Source organism: Lynx rufus, unplaced genomic scaffold (assembly GCF_022079265.1).
Source record: "Lynx rufus isolate CCGP_SWC_20201006 ecotype Redwood Valley unplaced genomic scaffold, mLynRuf1.p SCAF_4, whole genome shotgun sequence".
In the NCBI taxonomy this organism is placed as follows: Eukaryota; Metazoa; Chordata; class Mammalia; order Carnivora; family Felidae; genus Lynx; species Lynx rufus.
The window spans coordinates 3,412,198-3,437,091 of NW_025814856.1; the positions used below are offsets into that span (position 1 = coordinate 3,412,198).

The following is a 24,894-nucleotide window of genomic DNA, read 5'->3' on the forward strand; positions in this document are numbered from 1 at the left end:
TATCAAAACATGGGGCAGGCCATGAGACCCCAATGACCATCCCTGCATTTTTTCGGGAGTCAGTCAGCCGATTTGGGGCCTACCCGGCCCTCGCAACGAAGAACAGTGAACGGTGGGAAACTCTGAATTTCAACCAGTATTATGAGGCCTGTCGGAAGGCGGCGAGAGCCTTGATCAAGGTAAATGAGTCATTCGCTCATTCATTCATCATTCAGTCATTCATTCTACACACACGTACATATGGTATAAAATGCACGAGGTACCATAAGATGTGAAGGTTAACCGGTGAGATTTTTTTCCCTTTGGCCCTTGACCCATCCGTTATGGAGGCAGCCACCACTGCCAGCTTCTATAAATACTTCTAGGAAATAAATGATATGTGTATATTATAAAATTTCTCTATATGCAAATTTTTACATGCACAGTAGCCGACTGTAGGCACGATTCTGAATCTTTTTTTTTTTTTATCTCTAGGTATTAGCTACTGCTGCGTAACAAATTACCCCCAAATTTAGTTTTAGAGTCTCTCATAGTTGTAGTCGTCAAGCTGTCATCTAAAGGCTTGAGTCGGGCTTCAGGGCCCACTTGTAAGTTCATTTACATGGCTGGCTATTGGCAGGGGACCGTGGTTCCTTGCTTCCAGGCCTTCTCCATGGGGTTGCTTGGGTGAGAATGAGTGATCCAAAAAAACATGAACAAGATGGGAACCACGATATCTTCCATTACGTAATCTCAGTAGTGACCTACTATCCTTTCCACATTCTACTGGTCACGCAGACAAGCATTGATACAGTGTGGGAGGGGATTACACAAGAATACAAACCCCAGAAGAGGACCATCTTGGAGGCTGGCTGCCACACTCTGAGATCCTACTACATTGATTTACCATCAAAAACAAAACAAAACAAAACAAAACAAAACAAAACAAAACAGTCCATACTCTTTCAACAAAATACGCAGATACGTATGTAACAACATTGGCATAACCAGCCCCCTACTGGTGGGCATTTACGGTGTTTCCACGCTTTGCCGCCATATATGGAGCCACAGAGAAGCTTCTTTATACAATGAATTCTTTTTTTTTTTTTTAATTTTTTTTTCAACGTTTTTATTTATTTTTGGGACAGAGAGAGACAGAGCATGAACGGGGGAGGGGCAGAGAGAGAGGGAGACACAGAATCGGAAACAGGCTCCAGGCTCTGAGCCATCAGCCCAGAGCCCGACGCGGGGCTCGAACTCACGGACCGCGAGATCGTGACCTGGCTGAAGTCGGACGCTTAACCGACTGCGCCACCCAGGCGCCCCGATATACAATGAATTCTTATAGCAACAGTGCCTCTGTATGCCCACTCATAGGGTGTGACAGAATCTGCTTACCTATTATTCTTGCCAACATCACATTATACAAAATGTTCATATTGGCTACTTTGATGGGCATGTTAGGCAGGATTCTACAATTACCCCCAAGATTCCCAACCCCTGGTATATACAGACAGACTCTTCCCCCTTGAGTATGCACAGAGCTTGTGACTATGATGAGATTTCCCTCCTGTGGTGGCAAAGGTGAAGAGATTTTTGCAAATGGAATTGGGCTCCCTGATCGGTTGACTTGGAGTTCATCAAAATGGTAAATGCTCTGGGTGGGCCTGACCTAAGCAGGAAAACCATTAAAAGAAAGCTTCTTCTGCTGGCTTTGAGGAAGCAAACTGCCATGTTGTGGACAGGGCCATGTGGCAGGGTATGGCAGACAACCTCTAGGAGAGCAGTCCCCAGCTGCCAGCTTTAGTGAAAAACAGGACCTCAGTCATTTAACCCCAAGGGAATGAGTATTGCCAACAATCTACAAGTGTGGAAGAAGATTCTCAAGCTTCAGAGGAGACCACAGTCCCCCCCTGATGCCTGAACTGCAGCTTCAGGAGATCCTTAGCAGTGGACCCAGTTAAGCTGTGCCCAGATTCCTGACCCATGGAAACTGAGACAATAAATGTGTGTTGTTTTAAGCTGCTAAATTTGTGGTGATGTGTTATGCCCCAATTGACCATGAATGTGATAAGTGTCTCCTACGTACGTAAAAGGGAATGCCTGGTGGTTTTGATTTATAGGAATTGCTACCACATTTGGACCCAGACCTGAGTTCCCCTCTCCCCTCCCCTGACACCCATGTGCTTTTGCCGAGAGCCTATGAGAGGTCACCACTGAGAACCATCTGTTAGCACTGACTTTCTGCTTGGCTGCCTCACCACAGTGCTGTGATTAGTTCACCTCTCCTGAAAGATGATCCTCTTTAGCTATGCCCTTAGATCTGGGGTTTAAAGACCCCTTCTCTCTTAATCCTCAGGGATCTGATCAGTAATAAATCAGTCTATCTGCACGTTAACAGAGACTCTCTACCTACGGAGAAGACAGCCTATTTGTCATTGAGCAGAAAGACTTGTCATCGCATTCAGAAGCATCAGCAAGCGGATGCCTTTCAAACACTTACAGGTTCCCCAAGAACAGTGGGTCGTTGCCAGCCTTGCCAGCATATAACTAAACCAGCCAACGATGGGATGCCTGGGGGGCTCAGTCTGTTGAGCATCTGACTTCTACTCGGGTCATGATCTTACGGTTTGTGGGTTTGAGCCCTGCAACGAGCTCTGTGCGGACAGCTCAGAGCCTGGAGCCTGCTTCGGATTCTATGTCTCCCTCTCTCTCTGCCCCTCCCTGACTTGCGCTCTCTCTCTGTCTCAAAAATAAACAAACATTAAAAATAAATAGATAAAAGAGCCAACGAAGTTAGTTTTCCCAAACTCCATGGGGCCACATTGGGAAAAGCCAGTGCTGAGCCTAAAATCTGGGGTGTGACAAAACCTGGGCCTCCCCTCAGGAGGGAGAGGTTTCCTAGTTCATCCTCAAGCCCACTCAGACCAAGGCTACGCTTTAAAAAGTGCAATTTATCACCACTACAGGCTATCACTCTAAGTACTTTTGTTATTACAAATAAAAATAAATTCACACCCTATTAAGGTGGTCATTTAAAAAAAAAAAAAGAACAAAACAGCAGGTGTCAGGGAAGCCATGGAGAAAGCATTGCTGGTGGAAATGTATAATGGTGCAGCCCTTACGGAAGACGGTGGGTGGTTCCTCAAAAAAATTAAACACGGGCTTACATCGCACCGAACAATTCCCAAAAGAATTCAAAGCAAGGGCTCAAGGAGGTGTTTGAACACGATGTTCACAGCCGCCAAAATGTGGAGGCAATCAAGTGTCCACTGGTGGGTGAATGGATGAGATACAGCGTGGCCCGTCTATACAATAAATTACTATTTGGCCTAAAGATGGAAGGACGTCCTGCTGCCTGCCAGCACGTGGACGGGCCCGGAGGCCACTGTGCGCAGTGACAGAAGCCAGACACAGGACACGTCCTGCATGACCCCACTCATACAGGAGGTCCCTAGAGGAGTCCCATCCGCAGAGACAGAGAGTAGATGGTGGGAGACTGGGGTGGGGCAGGGGGCGGGGAGTCTGTGCTTCATGGGGGACAGAGGCTCAGTCTGGGGCGATGGAAAGTTCTGGAGACGGGTGGTGGGGGCGGCTACACGATAGTGAGTGTGCCTGACGCCAGTAAGCTGTGCACTAAAACCTGGTTACGATGCATATTCGTGCTATAGATGGCTTACCATAATAAAAAATAAAATATATACAAATAAGAATAAATAAATGGGGCCTTGCGTAGAAGGAGGCGAACCACCCTCTCAAGGGTCACACAAGTATCACACCCCAGATTTTAGGCTCAACACTGGCTTTTCCCAGGGTGACCACATAGGCTCTGAAGCCTGCTTTCACACATCCAGGGAGCAGGTCCCACTTGGAAACAACAGGTCTTTGTGTTTCTGTTTTCTGCTTATCTGTCTGTTTTCTCGCCTTCCCAGCTGGGCCTGCAGCGTTTCCATGGAGTTGGCATCCTGGGGTTTAACTCCGTCGAGTGGTTTATCGCTTCTCTTGGTGCCATCTTAGCAGGGTAAGACTACGGGCTTGGTTGACTCTGAATGTGGGTGGGCCACTGCTCAGGGCCCAGCGGCCGTGGGCTCCCTCTGACTGAGATGTGACCGGGGATTCAGGTGCAACCCCAGGTTAGCAGGCAAGACAGACACAGCAACCAATGTGACAAAGGACCAGCATCTCGGATACATAAGGCACTTCTGTGACTGAGTAATAAATTTTTAATGTTTGTTTTTGAGACAGAGATAGAAAGAGACAGAGTGCTAGCGGGGGGAGGGGCAGAGAGAGAGGGAGACACAGAATCTGAAGCAGGCTCCGGGCTCCGAGCTGTCAGCACAGAGCCTCACGCGGGGCTCGAACTCAGATCTCGAGATCATGACCTGAGCTGAAGCTGGAGGCTTATCCAACTGAGCCACCCAGGCGCCCCAGGGAAACGCACATTTAAAAACCAGAACTGTCAAAAGCAAGAACAAAAGGCAGTAAAATGGAGGGGAACAGGTGGCTGAGTATAGGTCCAAATCCCACTTCTAGCATCTATTGCTAGAACAAAGTGCCCTATAAAATGCTCATCTATAAAGTGAGACACTGTGTGGGCTCCGTGATCTGCCGTCACAATGACATTATAGGAGCTGCTGCTTTCATTACCCTCATTTTTGCTGTTCTCATCCTGGTTAACTTGTGGAGGGAGGTAAGCTGGTGCCAAGGTTGCAAACTCAGAACTTGCCTATAGACCCTTCCCCTCCCCCACCTTCCAGGACATTCTCACTTTAAGGTGTGGGGGCGTGTGCATGCGCACACACACACACACACACACACGTTTTCTTTTCCCAGGGGTCTTTGTGTTGGTATTTATTCTACCAACTCTGCGGACGCCTGTCAATACGTCATTACTCATGCCAAAGTGAACATCCTGCTGTTGAGAATGACCTACAGCTACAGAAAATCCTTTCGGTAAAACCTTAACCCAAACACTGTCCGCCAGTCACCCAAGGGGACCTCAGGGCTCTGACTACATGTCTTGTCGCTCCCAGGTTGATGTAAGTGATAGGTGGGGTGAGGGGGCTGGCCCCATTCTCGGGTTCACTAAGGCTACTTTGGTGTGAGTAGGGGGAGCAGGGTGAAGCCAAGGAGATTTAATTTCTGACTCATGTTAACTCTACTTCCTAAGCTTCTATTTTCAGAATATGTTTATGTACAGTCTGCTGTTTATTTTCTTTTAGAAATGTAATTATTTTGAGACTTACACCCCTTGTAATTATATTTTTTGTAACTGTCGTAATTTCTAAAATGCTTGTCTTTCTCTTCTATTTCTTCCTGTTTCACCTTTTTCTGGTGTGGCTCTCTCTTCCCTCAGTGCTTGTATGTTTGCTTTGTGTTCTTCCTTCCCAGCTGTGTCTACTTTGTTTTAAATTTCATGTTGGAATGTTGGGTGGCAATTTTCCTTTGCTTTGTGGTGACTTTTCTCTGGGTCCAAAATTTGGCTCCCCTCCGACTGCCCTTTTGTTTTCTTGTAGTATTTTCATATGGATGTTGTAGAAAGTTTCTCAGTTCCTAGTATTTGAATGAGCCGCACTTTCCTGACCCATCTTTTGGCAGGAAGATCCTATGGGAAGGGGAATCCTCAGGAGGGTGAGCCTAGGTGACCAGATTCACCACTCAGCCCAAGGGCCCCCTGGCTGCTTGCATCAACACCATCTTTCTGGATTATACACTTCTCTACGTTTTAAGGTCTCTGGAGTTGAGATATATCTTGCCGTCAATGGCATCCTCCAATCACCGCTGGCATGTCTGCCCACATTTTAACATCTCTGAAATTAGGGCAGACTTTCCAGACTCATGAAATCAGCTAGACCCAGTGAGACAGACCACTCGGCAGCCAAGCCTCCTTGGATGCCTAATCCTTGACCTGGTTCAGGGAGAGCAGACTTCCCCCCTCCAGCCTTGAGCTTTCTCAAATTGCTTTCTTTCTTTTTTTTTTTTTCTTTTTTTCTTTTTTCAACGTTTTTATTTTTATTTTTGGGACAGAGAGAGACAGAGCATGAACGGGAGAGGGGCAGAGAGAGAGGGAGACACAGAATCGGAAACAGGCTCCAGGCTCTGAGCCATCAGCCCAGAGCCTGACGCGGGGCTCGAACTCCCGGACCGTGAGATCGTGACCTGGCTGAAGTCGGACGCTTAACCGACTGCGCCACCCAGGCGCTCCTCTTTCTTCTTTTAAAAAAATTTTTAATGTTGATTTATTCTTTTTTTTTTTTTTCTTAAAATTTTTTTTTTCAACGTTTATTTTTGGGACAGAGAGAGACAGAGCATGAACGGGGGAGGGGCAGAGAGAGAGGGAGACACAGAATTGGAAACAGGCTCCAGGCTCTGAGCCATCAGCCCAGAGCCCGACGCGGGGCTCGAACTCACGGACCGCGAGATCGTGACCTGGCTGAAGTCGGACACTTAACCGACTGCGCCACCCAGGCGCCCCAATGTTGATTTATTCTTGAGAGAGAGAGAGAGAGAGAGAGAAAGAGAATGAACCAGGGAGGGGCAGAGACAGAGGGAGACATAGAATCCAAAGCAGGCTCCGGGCTCTGAGCTGTCAGCACAGAGCCTGATGTGGGGCTCGAACTCACGGACTGTGAGTCAGATGCTTAACCGACTGAGCCACCCAGCCGACCCTGAAATTGTTTTAAGTGATGCATCAGTGGTCCCTGACACTCATGTCACTCCCTGTTTGTTCTGTTCATAGCAGAACAAACAGTGGGGTGGATGAAGAGTGGGGCTTACAAGTTGGGTTTTCCACCGTTAGAAAATACTGCGGATCCTTCGTAGGCAAGATTCAAAGCCAGGCTTCTGACACGCTCCTCCCAAACTGGATGTTCAGTTCCATTTGGAAATCTTTGATTCTGGGTGATACTCATGGCTTACAGCCCTCCAACTCTAGGGGGCTAGAGTCCTAGCCGTCTTAGACTTTACACAGTCCTCAAACATCCCCGGCCACTGCCTGCTCCAAGCTTTCTAGAGGTCTGTTCTCTTCCTCTCCGGAAACCTCCCGTCTGACCGTCATGAGCGCTTCTGTCCTCTTTTCTCTCAATCCACACGGGGGTCTTGGTTATAATTGTAATTACCACACTGGGTGCTGGAAGTGACTTCTGTCATGGCACAGAGGCATACCCCTTCCTCTGCATCAACAGGATACAAGGATCCTGCAGGCGTGCTCAACCGAACCTTGGCGTCTTAGGTGTTGGTAGAAAGTCCTCAAGTTGTCCAGGTCCCGGTCACCTTCACAGAGAATTTTTGTTGCCCAATTCCAGCTAGAAGGTTAGCTGGCTCCTGGCCGCACAGCACAAGGGGCAAGGTCACCAGCCGACAGCCACAGCTGTGTGCGTGGCAGAACCCAGGAGGCTGTGGGCTTTGCCAGCCTTTAAGTGCAGGATGCCACGGATACGGACCACAGGGAACCCAGCAGTCCGGAGACCAGGGCGTGTCCTGTCAGTCGGGACAGACAGCAGTGCTGTACAGGGTGGGCAGGACAAAGAAAGGAGGCTGGGGCAGCTGTGGGAGATTGCTTGGGACGGGCACCCGCCTTCAATCTCTCCCAGGGCCAAGAGGCCCATGCGAAACTTTCTTTCAGATTCCGCGGGGCAGGATGGAGACCCTAAAAGCGACCATCCAGTACAAGCTGCCAACGAAGGAGAGCAGAGATAACGTGTACTCTGTAAGTGTGGGGGTGGGGGAGGACCTCGCAAGGGAAGATGTGTGCTCTGGTCATTTATTGCTGTGAAACAAATCTCCCCCTAGACTGACGGCTTAAGACAACAACGATCATTTTGTTATTAATTATTTTCCAGAGCGTCAAGGTCATTGAAAAAAATACTGCCTCGTGGGAAATTAGGTGTGTGAAAACTCACAGCATTGAGTTTAAATATTTACTTTAGGGGTGACTTAGTGGCTCAGTCGGTTGAGCGGCCGACTTCGGCTCAGGTCATGATCTCACGGTCCGCGAGTTCGAGCCCTGGATCAGGCTCTATGCTGACAGCTCAGAGCCTGGAGCCTGTTTCAGATTCTGTGTCTCCTTCTCTCTGACCCTCCCCTGTTCACGCTCTATCTCTCTCTGTCTCAAAAATAAATAAATGCTAAAAAAATTTTTTTTTAAATATTTACTTTATATCCAAATCAGAATTGGTTATTTTGCTAAAACCATTAAGCACCATTTACTATGCATCTGGGGCTGAGCGGCTCTGCTATGGCTGGGACCAGCAGCCGTCTTGGAGCCTGTCTTTATTTAAATTTTTGATATTTCATTCATCATGGATTTAAAAACGTGTTTTTAAGGTTTATTTTTGAGAGAGAAAGCACGTGAACAGGGGAGGGGCAGAGAGAGAGAGAGAGAGAGAGAGAGAGAGAAAGAATAAGGGCAGGGGAGTAGCAGAGAGAGAGGGGGGACAGAGGATCTGAAGCAGGTTCCCTATGACATGGGGCTCGAACCATGAGACCATGACCTGAACCAAAGTCGGACGCTTAACCAACTGAGCCACCCAGGTGCCCCCATCATGGATTTTTTTTTTTTTACGCTGTTAGTGACTTTAAAAATATTGCATTAAAATACCACTTATGTTGATTACCAAAGGTTTGTTGCCCTTTTGTTTTATTCTGTTGTTTGCATCTTCTTAAACTTTGCCCTAGAGGCTAAGTGTCGAGTCCTCACTCTGGTCCTGCAGCCCGGGCTCCTCCTCCTATATACCTCCCTCTCTCTCTGCGGCCTCTCCAAGCATGGTGACGTCAGGCTAGCCGAAGCAGGGGTGAGGTGCATGACGGTACATGGAGTGATCTCACAGAAGCCACGAGACAAGCTCCTGTTAACGCCCATGTGATCAGACTCTCAAACTCATGACTTGGATCAGAAGTCCTAACACGTCACGGAGTTTTTCTGGGTTGCCCCCCGTGCAAGGCAGACAAAAGGCGCCCATGATCCTTTCTACCAACCAGAACCCTCGGCAGCTTGTGTGCCTTCCACAAAACACTCAAATATCAAGACCAGGATGGCGACTGATTAAGGAAGAAAGCTGATCAGAATCACAGACATTTTAGAGGTTAAGAGTGGCCACCACAGCAACAATATCTGAGGTCTGGATACCTTAAAAAACAAAAACAAAAACAAAAAACTCCCTTGTTAGCAACACTACCTACAGTGGGGCTTCTCAACCTCATTGCTCTGGACATCTGGGGTGGATCATTCTTAGTCGTGCGGCCGAACTGTGAGGTGTCGGATGCCAGGCGGTGCCCCTGGCCTCCACCTGCTAGATGTCAGCAGCGCTGTCCTCGCTGAAACCACAAACGCCCTCAGACATGACCTGCTGCCGTGGGGCCGGCATCACCCTGGCTCCACTTCTGGAGGACGCTGCGTGCCCTCCGTCTGGAATCCAGGGCACTGCCCTCACCCAGAGCCGTGCTGGGGCTCCCGGGTAGAAGTGCTACAGATCCTGTGCGGTCACTCCGTTCACACAACCCAGCAGCGCCTTCTGAGGCATCGTAGTTGAAGGCAGCTAAGCGCACAGGCTCTGGAGTCTGGCTACCTTGGTTCAGAAGGCTGGTTCCTGTTTACTTGCCGGGTGACCTTTGGCGGCTCCCGGGGCTACATCTTGACTCATTCGTGTCCAGATGACTCACTCCTGCCCCAGCACTTCCAGCAAAAAGCCCTGACCTTCAGTGCGATTGGACCAGCGGCAGTCACATGCCCAGACCCAGCAGCCGGGCCAGGAAGTGGAGGAGGAGAAGCAAACATTTTAGGGCTTTTTAAAGAGGCACCAGGACTGGTGATCCTAAGCCTTCCCTCATGCTGGCAGTCGTGCTTTAGAGAGGCTGCTGGTACCCGACCTGACTGGGGAGGGCGACCCCTGGCGTGTCGTGGGTCGCCCTCACGTCTGGGGTCCTCATGCTCCGCCTGTCTCTTCTTTCCACAGTGGAATGATTTCATGGAGCTTGGGCCACAGCATCCCCGATTCCCAGCTGGACCAGATCATGGAAAGCCAGAGGCCCAATCAGTGTGCAGTGATCATTTATACTTCTGGGACCTTAGGCATCCCCAAGGGAGTGATGCTTAGCCACGACAACGTAAGTGTGGTCTTTGCCAACAGTGATGAACTCGGTAGCACCCGGAGTCCCTGCACCCTGGGCCAGGGGCCCTCAGGCTCTTTCCATTCTTGACCCACAGGGGCAGGGTGGCATTTAGGGGCCCGGCACACGATGGCTCCCACCCAGTGAAGCATGGAACAGCCATGAGAACACTTGCAAAGAGGGCAGTGTAGCACAAGGGCTGAAATCAAGGACTTCAGAGCAGACCTGCGTTCAGGACTTAACCCAACGGCCCCAGGCCTCGGTTTGCGCATCTGTAAAATGGGTGTGGTGCGACAATCCCCGCCTGGCGGGCTGTTTTGAAAATGAAATGAGTTCCCGTTTGGAGAGAGCTCAGGACGGACGGTGTTTGATAGGAAGACACGTATGTGAGAGAGCAGAACACACATTCTGTGCTTCGGAAGTAAAGCAGAAGTCGCTGTTTTGGTTACTTGGGAAAGGCTGCGTCTTTGGACAAGACATATATGTCTGGACAGAGTCCACAAGCGAAAGCAATTTATGTCTTTTTAGCGAAAGCAATTTAGATCATCGTTACAGGAGAAAAAAAGGAGAAAAAAAGGGAACAGATGCTAAGGGATTCCGTTTATATAAAACCCTAAGAAATGCCAACTTATCCACAGGAACAGAAAGCAGGTTGGGGCTTCAGCAAAGACGCGACGTAAACACGTCCAAGCCAGGTGCAGAGCGGCAGACGGGGCAAACCGTGCCCTGTGTTAAAAACTAAACAACGTCAGCAAGCAAGGCGCACGCGTGTGCTTTTTAGAAGCAGAAAAGCGTCCGCAGGACGCGCCCCCGACCGGCGATGGTGGGTCTCCATCAGCACGATCGCTAGTGTTTACGCGAAGTTGCCTCCCAGCCTAGACGGACAGTCAGCAGACGCGCCAGGCCCTGCGCCGGCCGTGCCCTCTGCTCGCTCTTGTTGCCAGAGAGCCCCACGGCTTGTAGCTTCACCTACTTCAGGTCCCTGCTCACACGTTATCGCCTCCACAAAGCCCTCCCGGGCTTCCATGTTGAAAACACCCACAAAAATAAAGCACCCCAGGGCCTCTATGGAATCCGTGAATAAATGGATGCAAGGAACCTAGGTAGACCCTCACCCTACCCTGGCCAGCGTCTCTCCCTCTCGTCTCGCCCGTCGTGTCCGGGGAAACGTTCCCCTCCCATAAGGGTGATCGGCACAGGTTCCCCCAGTGAGCCCACCCGGGTCTGAGTCCCGGCACTCCCACTTGCTGGCCGTGTGGCCTGGGACAAGTTCCTCATCTTCTCGGGGCCTCAGTTTCCCCATCTGTAACAGGGAGACCAGAACGGCTTGTGCCTCTTAGAGATGCCTCATGGAGTAAATTACTTCAGATAATGTGTCGGGTGACTCGGGCTGCCTTAAAACCCCAGCAGTGGATTCCTTCCGGGTCTGGAGTTCAGGCGGGGCTCAGTGGGGAGTTTCTTTGGCCCCAGGAAGCGTCAGCTGGTGCCTCCTGGCCCAAGAAGGGCGCACTCACCTGTCTCACGTGGCCTGGGGTACCCCGCCATGCAGTGGCCCTGAGGTCACGGAACGTCGTGTGGCGGCTGGCTCCCCCAGAGGAAGCAACCTCGGGGACAGACGCAGAGGTTCAATGTCTGAAGTTCAATGTCCAATGTCCAATGTCCCCCCTGTGAGGGGAAAGGAAAACACCACAGCTGCGAACAGACACGTGGCAGGGAAACCCACAGCATAAACACAGACACGCAGCGAGCCATACCCAGCCGTGCTAACATTCGCTGTTAAATCACATCACCATCTTTTTTAATGTTTACTTATTTTGGGGAGACGGAGACAGAGCATGACCAGGGAAGGGGCAGAGAGAGGAGGATACACAGATTCTGAAAGCAGGCTCCAGGCTCTGAGCCGTCAGCACAGAGCACGACGCGGGACTCGAACTCACGGACCATGAGATCATGACCTGAGCCCGAGTCGGACGCCCAACCGACTGAGCCACCCAGGTGCCCCACATCATCGTCTTTAAAGCAGGAAGTCAAAGCTAGCCCGGTGTTCTCAGTAGACACGACAGGTCCCGGTTTCTCCTACTTACAGGGTACTCTGTGCCAACACAAGCATGTGTGAACCCCTCACTAAACCCATTACCGCCAGGGAAACTGTCGTGAACCCCTTTCACAGATAAGAAACCGAGGCTCAGACAGGGAAAATGACGTGCTCAACGTCCCTGGGCCAGGATTTGAACCCAGGAGGGTCGACACCAGGGGCCGACCTCATCGTCTACACATGCCAAGCCCCCTCCCTGGACGAATGGTTGCTGGGTGCCTCAGAGCACAGGCTATAAGCAACGGGCTGGTGGAAAAGAAGGAAACTCCCTCCATCCTGAGGCCCAGGGGAAGAAGTGGGCCTGATCCTGAGGGCTCGCGATGGGCCAGTGCTTAGCAAACTTCACCACACTTAAATGTCTCATCTCTCTCCTCCCTCCCTCAACAAACACGCATCAAGTCTGCACTGAACCAATGAGGGCCCTCGGGAAGACAGGGAATGAGCAGATAAAATCACGCACGCTGTGGTGATGACATCCAGGGAATCAGGCAGACAACGGGAACTTCGGTTTGGGGGGCATGGGACGGCCTCTCTGAGTTGGTGACATTTAAGCAGAAACGTAATATTCAAGAAAGACTCAGTTGGGGGGAAAGCTGGAGGAAGAGCATTCCGAGCAGATGGAACAGCACGTGCCAAGGCCCTGAGGCACGACCCTGCCTCGTGTGTCGGAGGAACAGCGTGGAGGCCCGTGTGGCTGAAATTAATGAGGTAATTCCTTGCCGGGGATTTACGATACCAGTGAGAAATGCAGACTGCGAAATTATAGATCTGCCAAGACTTCACATCGAGGCATGCGGTGGAGAAAGAAAACCACGGATGTGCTAACTGCTGCGTGTTTGTGTGATGGGATTATGGGAGGCTGTTTGGTTTGCTGGACAGGAGAAGCCCCTGTGCCCATTTTACAGATGCGCAAAGAGCCCAGGGCCTCCTAGTGGGCAAGTAGTGGAGTCAGGATTTGATCCTGGGACACGTACTGAGTCTTTTGGATTTCTGACTCTCCATGAAGAGGTTCTGATTCTAGGGCCCGTTGCTGGGTCCAAGGGGCTCTTCAAGCCCCAAAGCTGCCCACTATTTTCACAGCTCCCCTTAGCCTCGGGCAGGTTGCCTCACTGCTCCGTGTTTCTCTTTCCCCACCTGTCAAATGTACAGAATCATAGCTACCGACCCCAGCATGCTACGACTTGCTGTTTACAAAGTAGGACAGCACTGCCGAGCACCCAGTCGGTGCTTTGTCAGCGTGCGTTAAATAATTGCACCGAAACGGCCCCCTGGCAAGGGCGGGGCACCCTGGGTGGTAAGCCCGACTTGTGTTCCAGATCACGTGGACGGCCGGAGCAGCAGCAAAGAACTGTGGCCTGTCTACTGCTGCACAAAAGCAGGAGGTGGTGGTCAGCTACCTCCCCCTCAGCCACATTGCGGCTCAGATGATGGACATCTGGGTCACCATGAAGATCGGGGCCTCCACCTACTTTGCTCAGCCAGACGCTCTCAAGGTAAGGCTGAGGGCAGCCCGGGGTTAGGGGGTGGTTTTGCTGAGTCCTCGATCCAGGGGTTCCTTCTCTATCTTACGCTCCAACACAGGAGCAGTGGAAATAGTTGACTACATTCTTTTAGTTTATGTCTTTATCCACGTCAGGGCATCCCCATATGGTTGTGTAGGTGGTACACTGAACCACCCCAAACTAACAATGTGACTGGTATTAAAAGCAGAACATATTGGGGGCGGCCAGGGTGGCTCAGTCGGTTGAATGTCTGACTTTGGCTCAGGTCATGATCTCACAGTTCATGAGTTCGAGTCCCGCGTCGGGCTCTGTGCTGATGGCTCAGAGCCTGGAGCCTGCTTGGGATTCTGTGTCTCCCCCTCTCTCTGCCCCTCCCCTGCTCACGCTTTGTCTCTCTGTCTCTCTCTCAAAAATAAACAAACATTTAAAAAAAATTTTTTTAAAGCAAAATGTATGTGTCTGTGTGTGTGTGTTTAAGTCAGTATTCCCAGCACCAAAAAGCTCCAAAAAACCAGATCTATCTCAAGGCCCTTTACCACATCTACAAAGTCCCTTTTTCTGTGAAAGAGAACATATTCACAGGTTCTGGGGTTAGGGTGTGACATATTCAGGGGACCATGACTCTGCCCAGAGGCATCGAGCAGGCTAAGTCCTCCGGCCTTTGTGACTCCTTCTAGAAGATTTGCTCTCCTGTTGTTCTCATGGCAGACTCCTCTCATCATTTTGTTTTCCGCTTCGGTATCTCCTTGGCCCCTCTCCCACATCCCCCGTGCTCATGTCTGAGATGTTGTAGCCACTCGATGACAAACACTTTCTTTTCTGGCTGACTGCTTCATTGTACCCACACGCAGCTCCAAGATCCGAGACGTTCCCGTCCCTCCGCATCCTTATCAACTCCGAATACTGCCAACAGTTTCCAAACCACCAACCCAACGGGTGATAAAGTATCTTAACATATTACAAAACTGTCAGACTGTTTCCAAAGTGGCCGCCTCATTTCATACTCCCCCCAGAGCGGCCACGGTACCGCTGTCCCTGCCGCTGCTGTCTCAGTGGCAGGAAGGCGGCGTGTGCATTTCCCTGATGACTAACGGTGTGGGGGGGGGGGGGGCTGCCGCCTCATGTGCTTGGTACCGGCTGTATACCTTCTTTGGGAGAACAAGTCTGTGCGAATCTTTTGCTCATTAAAATTTTTTTTATTTATTCATTTTTGAGAGGGGGGACAGAGAGAGAGAGAGAGAGAGAGAGAGAGAGAGAGAATTCCAAGCAGGCTCCACAATGTCAGTGCAGAGCCCGACACGGGGCTTGAACTCACAAACCGTGAGATCGTCATCTGAGCCAAAACCAAGAGTCGGACGCTTCGCCGACTGAGCCACCCAGGCGCCCCTCTTTTGCTCATTTAAAAATTTGGTTGGGGCGCCTGGTCACGATCTCACGGTTCGTGGGTTCGAGCCCCATGTCAGGCTCCGCAGTGACTTAACTGAGCCTGCTTGGGATTCTCTCTCTCCCTCTCTGCCCCTCCCCTGCTCATGCTCGCTCTATCTCTCAAAATAAGTAAACACAACTTAAAAAGAAATTTAAAATTTGGTTGTGTATCTTCTTATGCTTGGGTTCTAACCAAATGCTGGTTTACAAGGACCTGTGGCCAGTATCGTGTCTTCTCATTTTTAACTCCGATGAGGTCGTTTCTCTTTTCTTTCATGACTGTAGTGCCCTATGCAAGAGACCCCTGTCTGCCCCGGGGCCACAGACGTTTCTGTCGTGTGTCCCACAAAGACTCTGCATCTTAGCTCTTACACTCAGGTCTGTGCTCCGTGTTGAGTTCACTTTTGTGTTTGATGAGAAGACACTAAGCTGGGCTCTTTTATTTTCCAGGATATGAATAGCCTTTCTTCCACTGGACTGCTCATAAATGTACTCTGCCCCGTCGAACTGGACGTCTGTCCTTATGCCAGAACCACACTGACCGGAGTTTTCTGGCTTTCTGGCAGGACGACCACCTTGCCCTGGTTTGCCTGGGACATCCCCAGTTTTATGACTGAAAGTCCCACGTTCCATGAACTCCTTCAGTTCTGAGCAAACCAGAGCAATCGCCCTGTTTTAGAATACATTGCAAAGTCAAACAGTATTTCTTCCAATTCTGTTCTCTTCCCAAACTGCTTTGGCCGTTCTAGGTCCTCTGCATTTCCATGTAAATTTTTAAGGTTGGCTTATCTATCTGTGTGGAAAAACCTGCCTGGATTTTGACAGGGATTGCACTGAACCCATAAATCTAATCGGGAAAGAATCTTACATCCTTATTAACAGTTGTGCAAAATTCTACTCCAAGCTTGGGTCAGGTGTGGGTTGGTTGGTTTGTTTTTACCAGTCTGTGGGCTCCACCAAATCCCTAGAGAGCGTGCGAAATCTGATTGGCTACCGGCCAGCCAATGGGTTGGCTCCCTTGGGTGGGGAGCTCACCCTGGGCCAATCAGCAAAGAGAAGGTACTCCTGGGCTGAGCTGGATGGCTGGGGAGAGATGGACATGTGGGTTCCACGCGAGGTGCAGGTGCGGCTAGATCAGCTGGGTCTCTTGCAGGGCACCTTGATCAATACTCTGCAGGAGGTAAAGCCTACTGCCTTCCTGGGGGTGCCCCGAATCTGGGAGAAGATGCAGGAGAGGATAAAGGAAACTGGCGCCAAATTCTCAAGCCTGAGGAAGAAGGTGTTTTCATGGGGAAGAGTTATTGGCTTCAAGATCAATACAAAAGGGATGTTGGGGTAGGTGCAGGGTCCAGTGGGGCCAGGCCGGGAGAGGGCAGGGGGTGAAGGGGCTCAGCCTTCTCCAGCTGGCTCCCCACCCACTCCCATTTGGTTGTCCATGACTGTTGACCCGTTCTTGGCATTCTTTTTTTTTTTTTTTTGTCCTTGGCATTCTTAGTCACAGGACACATGATACTCCCATAAGCTACCGCGTGTCGAAGGCCCTCGTGTTCAGCAAAGTCAAGAGCGCCCTGGGCCTTGATCGCTGCCACTCTTTTATCAGCGGAGCCGCACCCCTCAACCAACAGACCGCTGAGTTCTTCCTAAGCCTGGACATACCCATAGGCGAGATGTACGGTATGAGTGAAAGCTCAGGGCCCCACACCGCATCCAGCCGGGAGAGCTACAGGATTCAAAGGTACTGGCCTCCTGGGCAGACCCCCAGCCCTCCAGCAACATGGGGGTCAGGGGTTAAAGGTGGGAGGGTAGGCAAGCCACTGAGCTAAAATGAACCCTGGCCTGAGTGTCCAGAATGGCCCCTGTTCTCCAGCCTCCAAGCCCTACATCCTCATGACCAAGGAAGCCCCCATGTGCCACAGAGCCCACAGACAAGGACTCTTAGAATGTTCCGGGGTCTCTCCCACTGTAATTTGTGAGTTCTGCCTGCAGACAGCCCTCCCAGGCTCACTCACCCCCCTCAGGTTCACCTCCTGAGACCTCAGGACCCTTCCTCTCTGCCATGCTCCCCCCCAAACACGTCCATGGGCCCCCATGGCTTCCTCCCAAGCTCAGCTGGTCCCAGGCTGCAGGAGTAGACCCAAGGACACTGAAACAGGAGGAACACCAAAGACGAGTTCTCTTTGGGTCTGACAGTCACAGGAGCTCCCACCATCTCTCTCTGACCCCTCGCTGCCGTCGTATCACAAGTCCAGCTTGCCTTTCACGCTTGGCCAGGTTCCAACCGCCTCTGAACTTGGCAGAAAGTGAGCTCGATCTTCCTAATATGGCGAAACCATCCCTGCCTTTTACTTTTACCCTGTGGGGGAGCTCTGCACCTCAACGTCCCCATCCCCACTCCGAAGTCCCATCTGAGGCCTCTTTTTGGTGTAACCCACATGCCCACTGCAGTTTCTCCAAAACCAAAGGGCAGCCCTTCCCTAAAGAGAAGGGACCAGAGGAAAGGTGCAAGTCCCGGCCTCCATCTTTAAATAAATGAGGAATACAGGCCCTCGTCCCCAAACTCAGAAGGCATAAAATGACGCGGTGAAAAGCTCCCTCCCGCCCACCCCAAATCTCCAGTCTGCGATGTGAGTTTGCCACGGCCACCATAAAATAACTAAGTCCCACAGACTCAAGCAAGGGAAACGTTTTCTTACAACTCCAGAGAACAGACGTCCAAGGCCAAGGTGTGGGCAGGCTGGCTCATTCTAAGGGTGACGGAGAATCTGCCCCAGGCCCTCCCCCTGGCGTCTGGGGTGGGGCTTGGGGCTTGCTGGCCACCTCTGGCGTTCCAGGGCTTACAGACGCATCACCCGGATCCCCGCCTTAATCTTCACATGGTTCCCCCCACATGCGTGTCTGAAGGAGAAACCTCCCCTTTCTAGAAAGACACCAGGCCGGCTGGATTGGGGGCCACCCTACTCCAGTAGGACCTCGTCTTAATGTAACTAATTACACTGGCAGTGACCCTACTTCCAAACACGGTCACGTTGTGAGATGCTGGGGGCTTGTGCCTCAACCTATAGGGGGAGTGACGGGCACGATTCAGCCCCTAACGCCCTCCCAAGGGCAAAACCACCACAGCATTTCCTTTGAGTTAACCTCTGCATAAGCAGTGACAGGGACGTATCTACTTCTATCCCAAACCAAAGTATTTTCCTCGTGACAATGAACCCAAAACTCGTCTTCTCTCAACTGCTAGTTGCTCTCTGGAGCTTGGGAACCAAATGAAGCCAGATAACCCGGTGTCCTTCACTGTCTGGGTTTGTCATACAAACACCCAGTCTTGACTCACCACCCACGCTCAGCAACCCAATGGATCTGGCAGGTGAGAGATTCTTACCCGGTAGAGAACGTTCCCCTGTCCGAGCACACAGCTGCCCCGTCTTCAGCAGTCGCGTGGTATCCCGCTGGGGGCACGTACCCTCATTTACTCAATGGGGCCTTTTGTTGCTGGGATTCTTACGGCTTTTTCTCCATCTTTCATCACCACAAACGACGCTGAAGCAAGCGCTTTGTATACGTACTATATTATTGCGCTAAAAAAAAAAAAAGGTATCTCAACACAACTTTTCATTTACATTCCTTTTGTTATGAGTGAGGTTGAAAAAAAAATCTTTGCATATATTTAAAATCCACTTGTATTTCTTCTCCTCGGAACTCTCTACGCCCACCAGGTCCCGGAGAGGGTGAGACAGCAGATCCCGCGTGGGTCAGCTGAGCGGCGTTTGGAGCCTGGGCTGCAGACCCGGGCTGATCTGGGTGGGTGACCCGGTCTCTCTGTGCCCTGATTTCCCCCCTCCCGTCCCCCAGCAGCTGTGGCAAAGTCATGGATGGATGTAAGAACATGCTGTACCAGAAGAACAAGGACAGCATAGGGGAGATCTGCATCTGGGGCCGGCACGTCTTCATGGGCTATCTGGATATGGAAGATAGGACCGTGGAGATCATTGACGACGAAGGCTGGTTACACACCGGGGACCTGGGCTACACAGACAACCAGGGCTTCCTCTACATCACCGGCCGCATCAAAGGTACTGGGGCTGGCCCCACAGGGGCTTCCTGTAGGCAGGCCGACCCTGAACCCTCACCAGCAAAGGCTCCCAGCCCCCCACCTTACCCGGGGGAGGGCCCCCACAGAGGTACAGTGACAACCCCTCTGCAGATTTCAGCTCTTCCCTGGTGCCCAGCATTTGGCCCCGGAAAGAAGGGTCCCGGGGGAGACACCCATGCTAGCTCTGAGATCGACATAATTGTAACGATTCAGTGAGGATGAACGGAAACTGCTGTAGAGCAGGGATAAGCCAGCTCTTCCTGATAAGGGCCTGAGAGCAAATAGTCTTTGGATCTGAGGGACGGAGAGCTGTGTCAGAGCTGCTCAACTCGGCCACTGGGGTACGAAGGCAGCCATGGGCAACACGTAGACAAACAGACGTGGCCGTGTCATATAATCCTCACGCGTCACAAATATTATGCTTTGAGTTTCCTTCCAACCGGTTAAAAGTATAAAAAACCAGGGGCACCTGGGTGGCTCAGTCGGTCGAGTATCTGACTCTTGGTTTCAGGTCATGATCCCCAGGGTCGTGGGATTGAGCCCTGCTTAAAATTCCCACCCACCCTCCCCCGTGCTTCTCCCCCACTTGTGTGCGCTTCTACATGCTCCCTCTCAAAAAATAAGTAAAATAAAATAAAATAAAATAAAATAAAATAAAATAAAATAAAATATAAAATAAAATATAAAATAAATAAAATAAAATAAATAAAATAAAATAAATAAAATATAAAATAAAATAAGAATTAAATTAAAAAAATAAATAAAATAAAATAAATAAAATAAAATAAAATAAAATAAAATATAAATAAATAAAATAAAATAAATAAAATAAAATAAATAAAATAAAATATAAAATAAAATAAAAATTAAATTAAATTAAATTAAAAAAATAAGTAAAATAAAATAAATAAAACAAAATAAAATAAAATAAAATAAAATATAAAATAAAATAAAATATAAAATAAAATATAAAATAAAATAAAATAAGAATTAAATTAAATTAAATTTAAAAATAAATAAAATAAAATAAATAAAACAAAATAAAAATAAATAAAACAAAATAAAAATAAATAGAAACCATTTTTAGCTCGTGGTCAGACAAAAACATGGAAGGTTGGACTGGACTCACAGTCTATAGTTTGCCAACCTCTGATGTTGAGAGAGCATTTGACAGTGAGCCTGACACAGGCAGTTAACTATTCAATAAGCGGGCTATGTTAGCATCATTTCCATGATAAGCAACAGAAAACCCTTCTTATATACGTTTGAGTGACAAAGAGAAACTATTGGCACAAAAATGGAAAAGTGCAAAAAGGTCTCACTTCAGGCTTGGCTGGATCCAGGTGCCGAAACAACATCACAAGGAATTGGCATTATCCTTCCCTTACTGAGCTGTCCTTGGTGTTGGGGTCCTTCTGGAAGAGGCTCTTCCCATTTGGTGACAAGATGGCCGCCAACAGTCAAGGCTCACCCTAACCCTAAGGGACAGCAAAAGTCTTAGGTCTGACTCTCACTGGATCCCATTTCGAAATGAATCGCTGTAGAGAATGGAATACACCGACTGGTCAGACTTGGCCACGTGCTCATCCTAGCAGTCCTGGCCCAAACCACAAGCGTGCACGATGGAGAAGAGTCCCCTACGGAAACAGCAGGGCTGGTTTCCCGGAAGACGAGTCACGGGCAAACACCAGCACAGGTGTCCGTCACACAATCATATTATTACTACTGCCGCAACAACCTCGGTACGGACAGCTGAAAGATAAGACAGATCTTGGGTGGGTGGGACAGGAGGCAGCCGGCATCCTTGGACGAAAGAGCAAGTAAGGAACATAGCCGGGGCGGGAGGAGGAGCTCCTGGAGAATGTGAGTGGCTGGGAGGAAAAGTGATGCAGTTCTCTTAAGGTCTGCCCAAGTTAGGGATGCCACCTAAGGACTTAGGTTTTTGGGGGTTGCCAAGTGGTAGAAAAATCAGGAGACAGAGACACGCGGCACAGTCAGAAGCATGTCGCTGGCTTCCAAGCAAGACACATTGGAGGGCTTGGGTCAGGGTACAGAGAACCAAGAAACTGGCAACGGATTAATACAGCGCTGTCCAAGTGTCCTGTGCACAGGACTCGGACATTTGCTGGGAATTTCAAGGAGGCGAGGGAACAGGAGCAGAGTGACGCTGGGTCTGTGGGCTAGAGAAGGGCATGGTGGGAGTCCCGGCCCTGGGCAGAGGTCCTCCTCTGCTTCTGGGGTTTTCTAAGAGGGTGGTCATCTGTGCCAGCATCCGTCCCCTCTGATCCTCGAGGGGGCGGGGCTTTTGTACTGTCTCTGTTGAAACCTCACCGAGCCATGCTTTGTTCCAGAAATCCTCATCACAGCCGGCGGTGAGAACGTGGCCCCTATTCCCATTGAGAACATGGTTAAAGAGAAGATTCCCATAATCAGTCATGCCATGTCAGTGGGAGAGAAGGCAAACTTTCTAAGCATCCTGCTGACACTGAAGGTAACGTGGGTTTGCTGTCCTGGGGGGGGGCTCTGCCCCAGGGTCCGGAGGGTGCGCCCCTGTGGGTCCAAGACCCGCTTCCTGGTCCGCAGGGGTGGCCAGGAAGCGTGTGCGGTCACTGGGTGTGGTGACGAGGGTCTCCTGGGGCAGTGTAAGATGGACGGGATAACTGGAGAGCCACTGGACGAGCTAAGCTCGGAGGCCATCAACTTCTGCCGGAAACTGGGAAGCCACGTGTCCACCGTCTCTGAGATTTTGGAGCTGCAGGACCCCCTGGTCTACAAGGCCATCCAGGAGGGCATAGATGCCGTGAATGAGGAAGCCATCTCCAATGCACAGAGGATCCAGAAGTGGGCCATCCTGGAGAAGGACTTTTCTGTCCCCAGTGGAGAGCTGGGTGAGCAGTGTGGAGAGCAGGTGGTCTTTGGCACTTGGAGGCTGGTCCCTAGCTAGTGTCCAGGACTACACGGGCTCTAAGGAGATGTGTCCTTTTCTGGGGGTCAGAGGGTCCACCTCCAGCTCACTGGTGTCCCAGATCCTCCCCCCCCCACACACACACACACAAGGTCCCTTCTACCCAGGGCAGCATGTCTCTCACTCTAGGAATAAAAGCCAAACTCATTATGACTCTGCATGACCCTTCTATTGACCTCTCCTTTTTCACTTACCCTACCCCAACTGCACAGGCCTCCCTGCTGTTCCCACAACTCCCTAGGCAAATTTTGCCTCAGGGCCTTTGCACCTGCTGTGCCCACTGCCTAGAATGCCCTTCCCCCTCAATTCTTTGGCTCCTTCTCACTGTCCAGGTCTCACCTACAGGTCTCACCTTACCGCACACTTCCTCAGAGAGGCCTCCTCTGGCCATCCTAGCTAACGTGACTCACTGACACCCTTCATAGGGCACGCCTCCTACACTGCCGCCATCTTGTCCCTGGAACACATCATCATCTGGAGTTACCCCATGTATTGGCTGATCTTGGTCTGTCTGCCCCCTGCACCCTGCCCTCTCCAGGATGGGCGGAGGTCTTGCCTCCTACCAATGTCTTTTCTGGGGCTTGCTCTCAGCACTCAGCTGTAGTCTGATGGCATGGACAGCAACGAGTTAGAGTGACGGCAAACACACAGCCTCCAACAACTTGGGTTCAAATCCTGTCCCTCGAGGGGGCACTTGTCCCTCCAAGCCTTGGTCCTTTCAACTACGAGTTGAAAATGCAGCCCTCATGGGGCTGCTCAGGACACGGCTGGGGAAGCCTGAACCCCACAGTGACCCAGAGCCTACGAGCAGCCTGGGCCGTGGATCAGACCACTCCCGAATTCATGCCTTGCCCCTGCCGGGCACATGCTGGGCCACCTCAGAGCTACTGGCCCGGAGACGGTTTCCTCACCTGGAAGATGAGGGGGCGGTGCACCCCCTTTGCTGGGTTCGCGGTCCACATTAGGCACAGAGCTCAGCGTGCTGGGCACCTGCCAGCCCATAGAGTCCTCACTGCAGCCCAAGGCGAGGGAGAGTTCATCACTCCCCGCACTGAAGGTGGAGGGAACACACCCAGGAAGTCGATGGGAGAGCCAGCCCCCAACACGGGGACCCTGCTGCCCCCCCCCCAGGACATGTGGCCTTTTATTTCATCCCCACATTGGAACTGGTTTCCCCTTTCTCGATAGGTCCGACGACAAAGGTTAGGAGACATTTTGTGGCCCAGAAATACAAAAGGCTAATTGAAAGCTTCTACTACCGACCTCTCTGGTGGAGCAGCTCTCGGCTGTCCCAACGGTGAGACTGGCTGGGCTGGGCTGGGCTGGGCTGGGCCAACGGAGGTGGTCTCCCCTGTGTGGCAGGCGGGGCTGTGGGCGGGGCTGCAGAGGCCACACGCGCATGGCTCCCAGGGACCCTGGCTCTGGCCTCAACTCATGCTTTCTCTACCAGGGTCATGGCGAGCCGTGCACACTCCTTCTTGGCTGGCTGCCAAGGCTGTTAGCTGTTCCTCCTGCCTTTTCTACTCGTCTCAGAGAAGGAGCGGAGCAATCTTCCCATCCAGGACCAGGTTTTGCTGTTAAAATGCTCAAATGTTTCCTAGCTCATGTGGAGGAGGCCTTTTGTTAGGAACGTTCGTGGGGGGAGAGTGCTACTTGCCAGGAGCCTAAGGAATGATGCATGCTGGCCCATCGCAGATGGTAAGGGATGGGGTCTTGAAAAACTCCCACCTACCAACCCCTGTCCTCTCCCCAAGTCTCATCCACAGGAGCTCCCATAACACCAAGGGTCCCTGATAGGTTTGTGGGAACCCAGCTAGATGCAAGAGCGTTGGCACAACAAATTCTCAGTTGTCCTAAAAGCCACTGGTAAACTTTTCATGTTCAAATCATCGCCTGCTGATGCCCCCAGCCAGCTCACCTGTAGCAGCCTGCCGGGGCTTCTGCAACCAAGAACCCTGCAAGGTACCGGCTGGGTTGGCTTGTTCTGAGGCTCATCTCGTCTCTGTGTCCACATTTCCCTTTTTCACAAGGACACTGGTCATCCTGGATGGGGGCCCACCCTAATGACCTCATTTTAGCTTGATCACCTCTGTAAAGACTCTATCCTCAAATACAGTCACATTCTGAGGTCCTGGGGGTTAGGGCTTCCACAGATGAATCAGGACGGGGCGGGGGATGGGGGGAGGCAGGCATAATTCGGCCCATCACACCTTTTCTTCATTGTTGACTGGCTTCACTCTTCCACACCTTCATTTGCCAAAGTCTCGTGGGCGAGCCCAACAGTTAAACAAATCATGTGTATCATTCCACATCTTTTGCAAGACTTCCAATTACACCTTGCAGTTGGGCAAAAGACCACCTGACACTGACATGGGGGTGGGAGATGGACCCTTTACACCTGTGCTGACCAAGATGGCAGCCATTCAAATTGAGATGTGCCACAAGTCCAAACATAGACTGGATTTGACAGCTGGGTATGAAATAGAGAATACAAAATACCTCATTAATATTTTAAAATATTGATTACATGTTGAAATGATACTATTTTAGACATACTGGGTGACAAAAATATATTACTTCAGTTAATTTCACCTATTACATTTTTACATGTGGCTACCAGAAAAAAAATTAAAAAAAATTTTTTAATGTTTATTTTTAAGACACAGAGCATGAGTGGGGGAGGGGCAGAGAGAGAGAGAGAGACACACACACAGAATCCAAAGCAGGCTCC

At 50.6% G+C, this 24,894-nt stretch overlaps 1 protein-coding gene across 1 annotated transcript; it reads left to right on the forward strand.

Moving 5' to 3' along the window:
- LOC124524445 (long-chain-fatty-acid--CoA ligase ACSBG2-like) lies at positions 1–24,021 on the forward strand. Its single transcript, XM_047096722.1, is given in 15 exon segments — positions 1–179; positions 3,912–4,000; positions 4,813–4,892; positions 4,895–4,932; positions 7,604–7,687; positions 9,933–9,950; positions 9,952–10,083; positions 13,498–13,674; positions 16,262–16,443; positions 16,610–16,843; positions 18,961–19,178; positions 21,550–21,689; positions 21,840–22,086; positions 23,352–23,460; positions 23,614–24,021. Coding segments are annotated over 15 exon segments (1,947 nt in total). The 5' UTR covers positions 1–32; the 3' UTR covers positions 23,666–24,021.
- Positions 24,022–24,894: the final 873 nt, after the last annotated feature.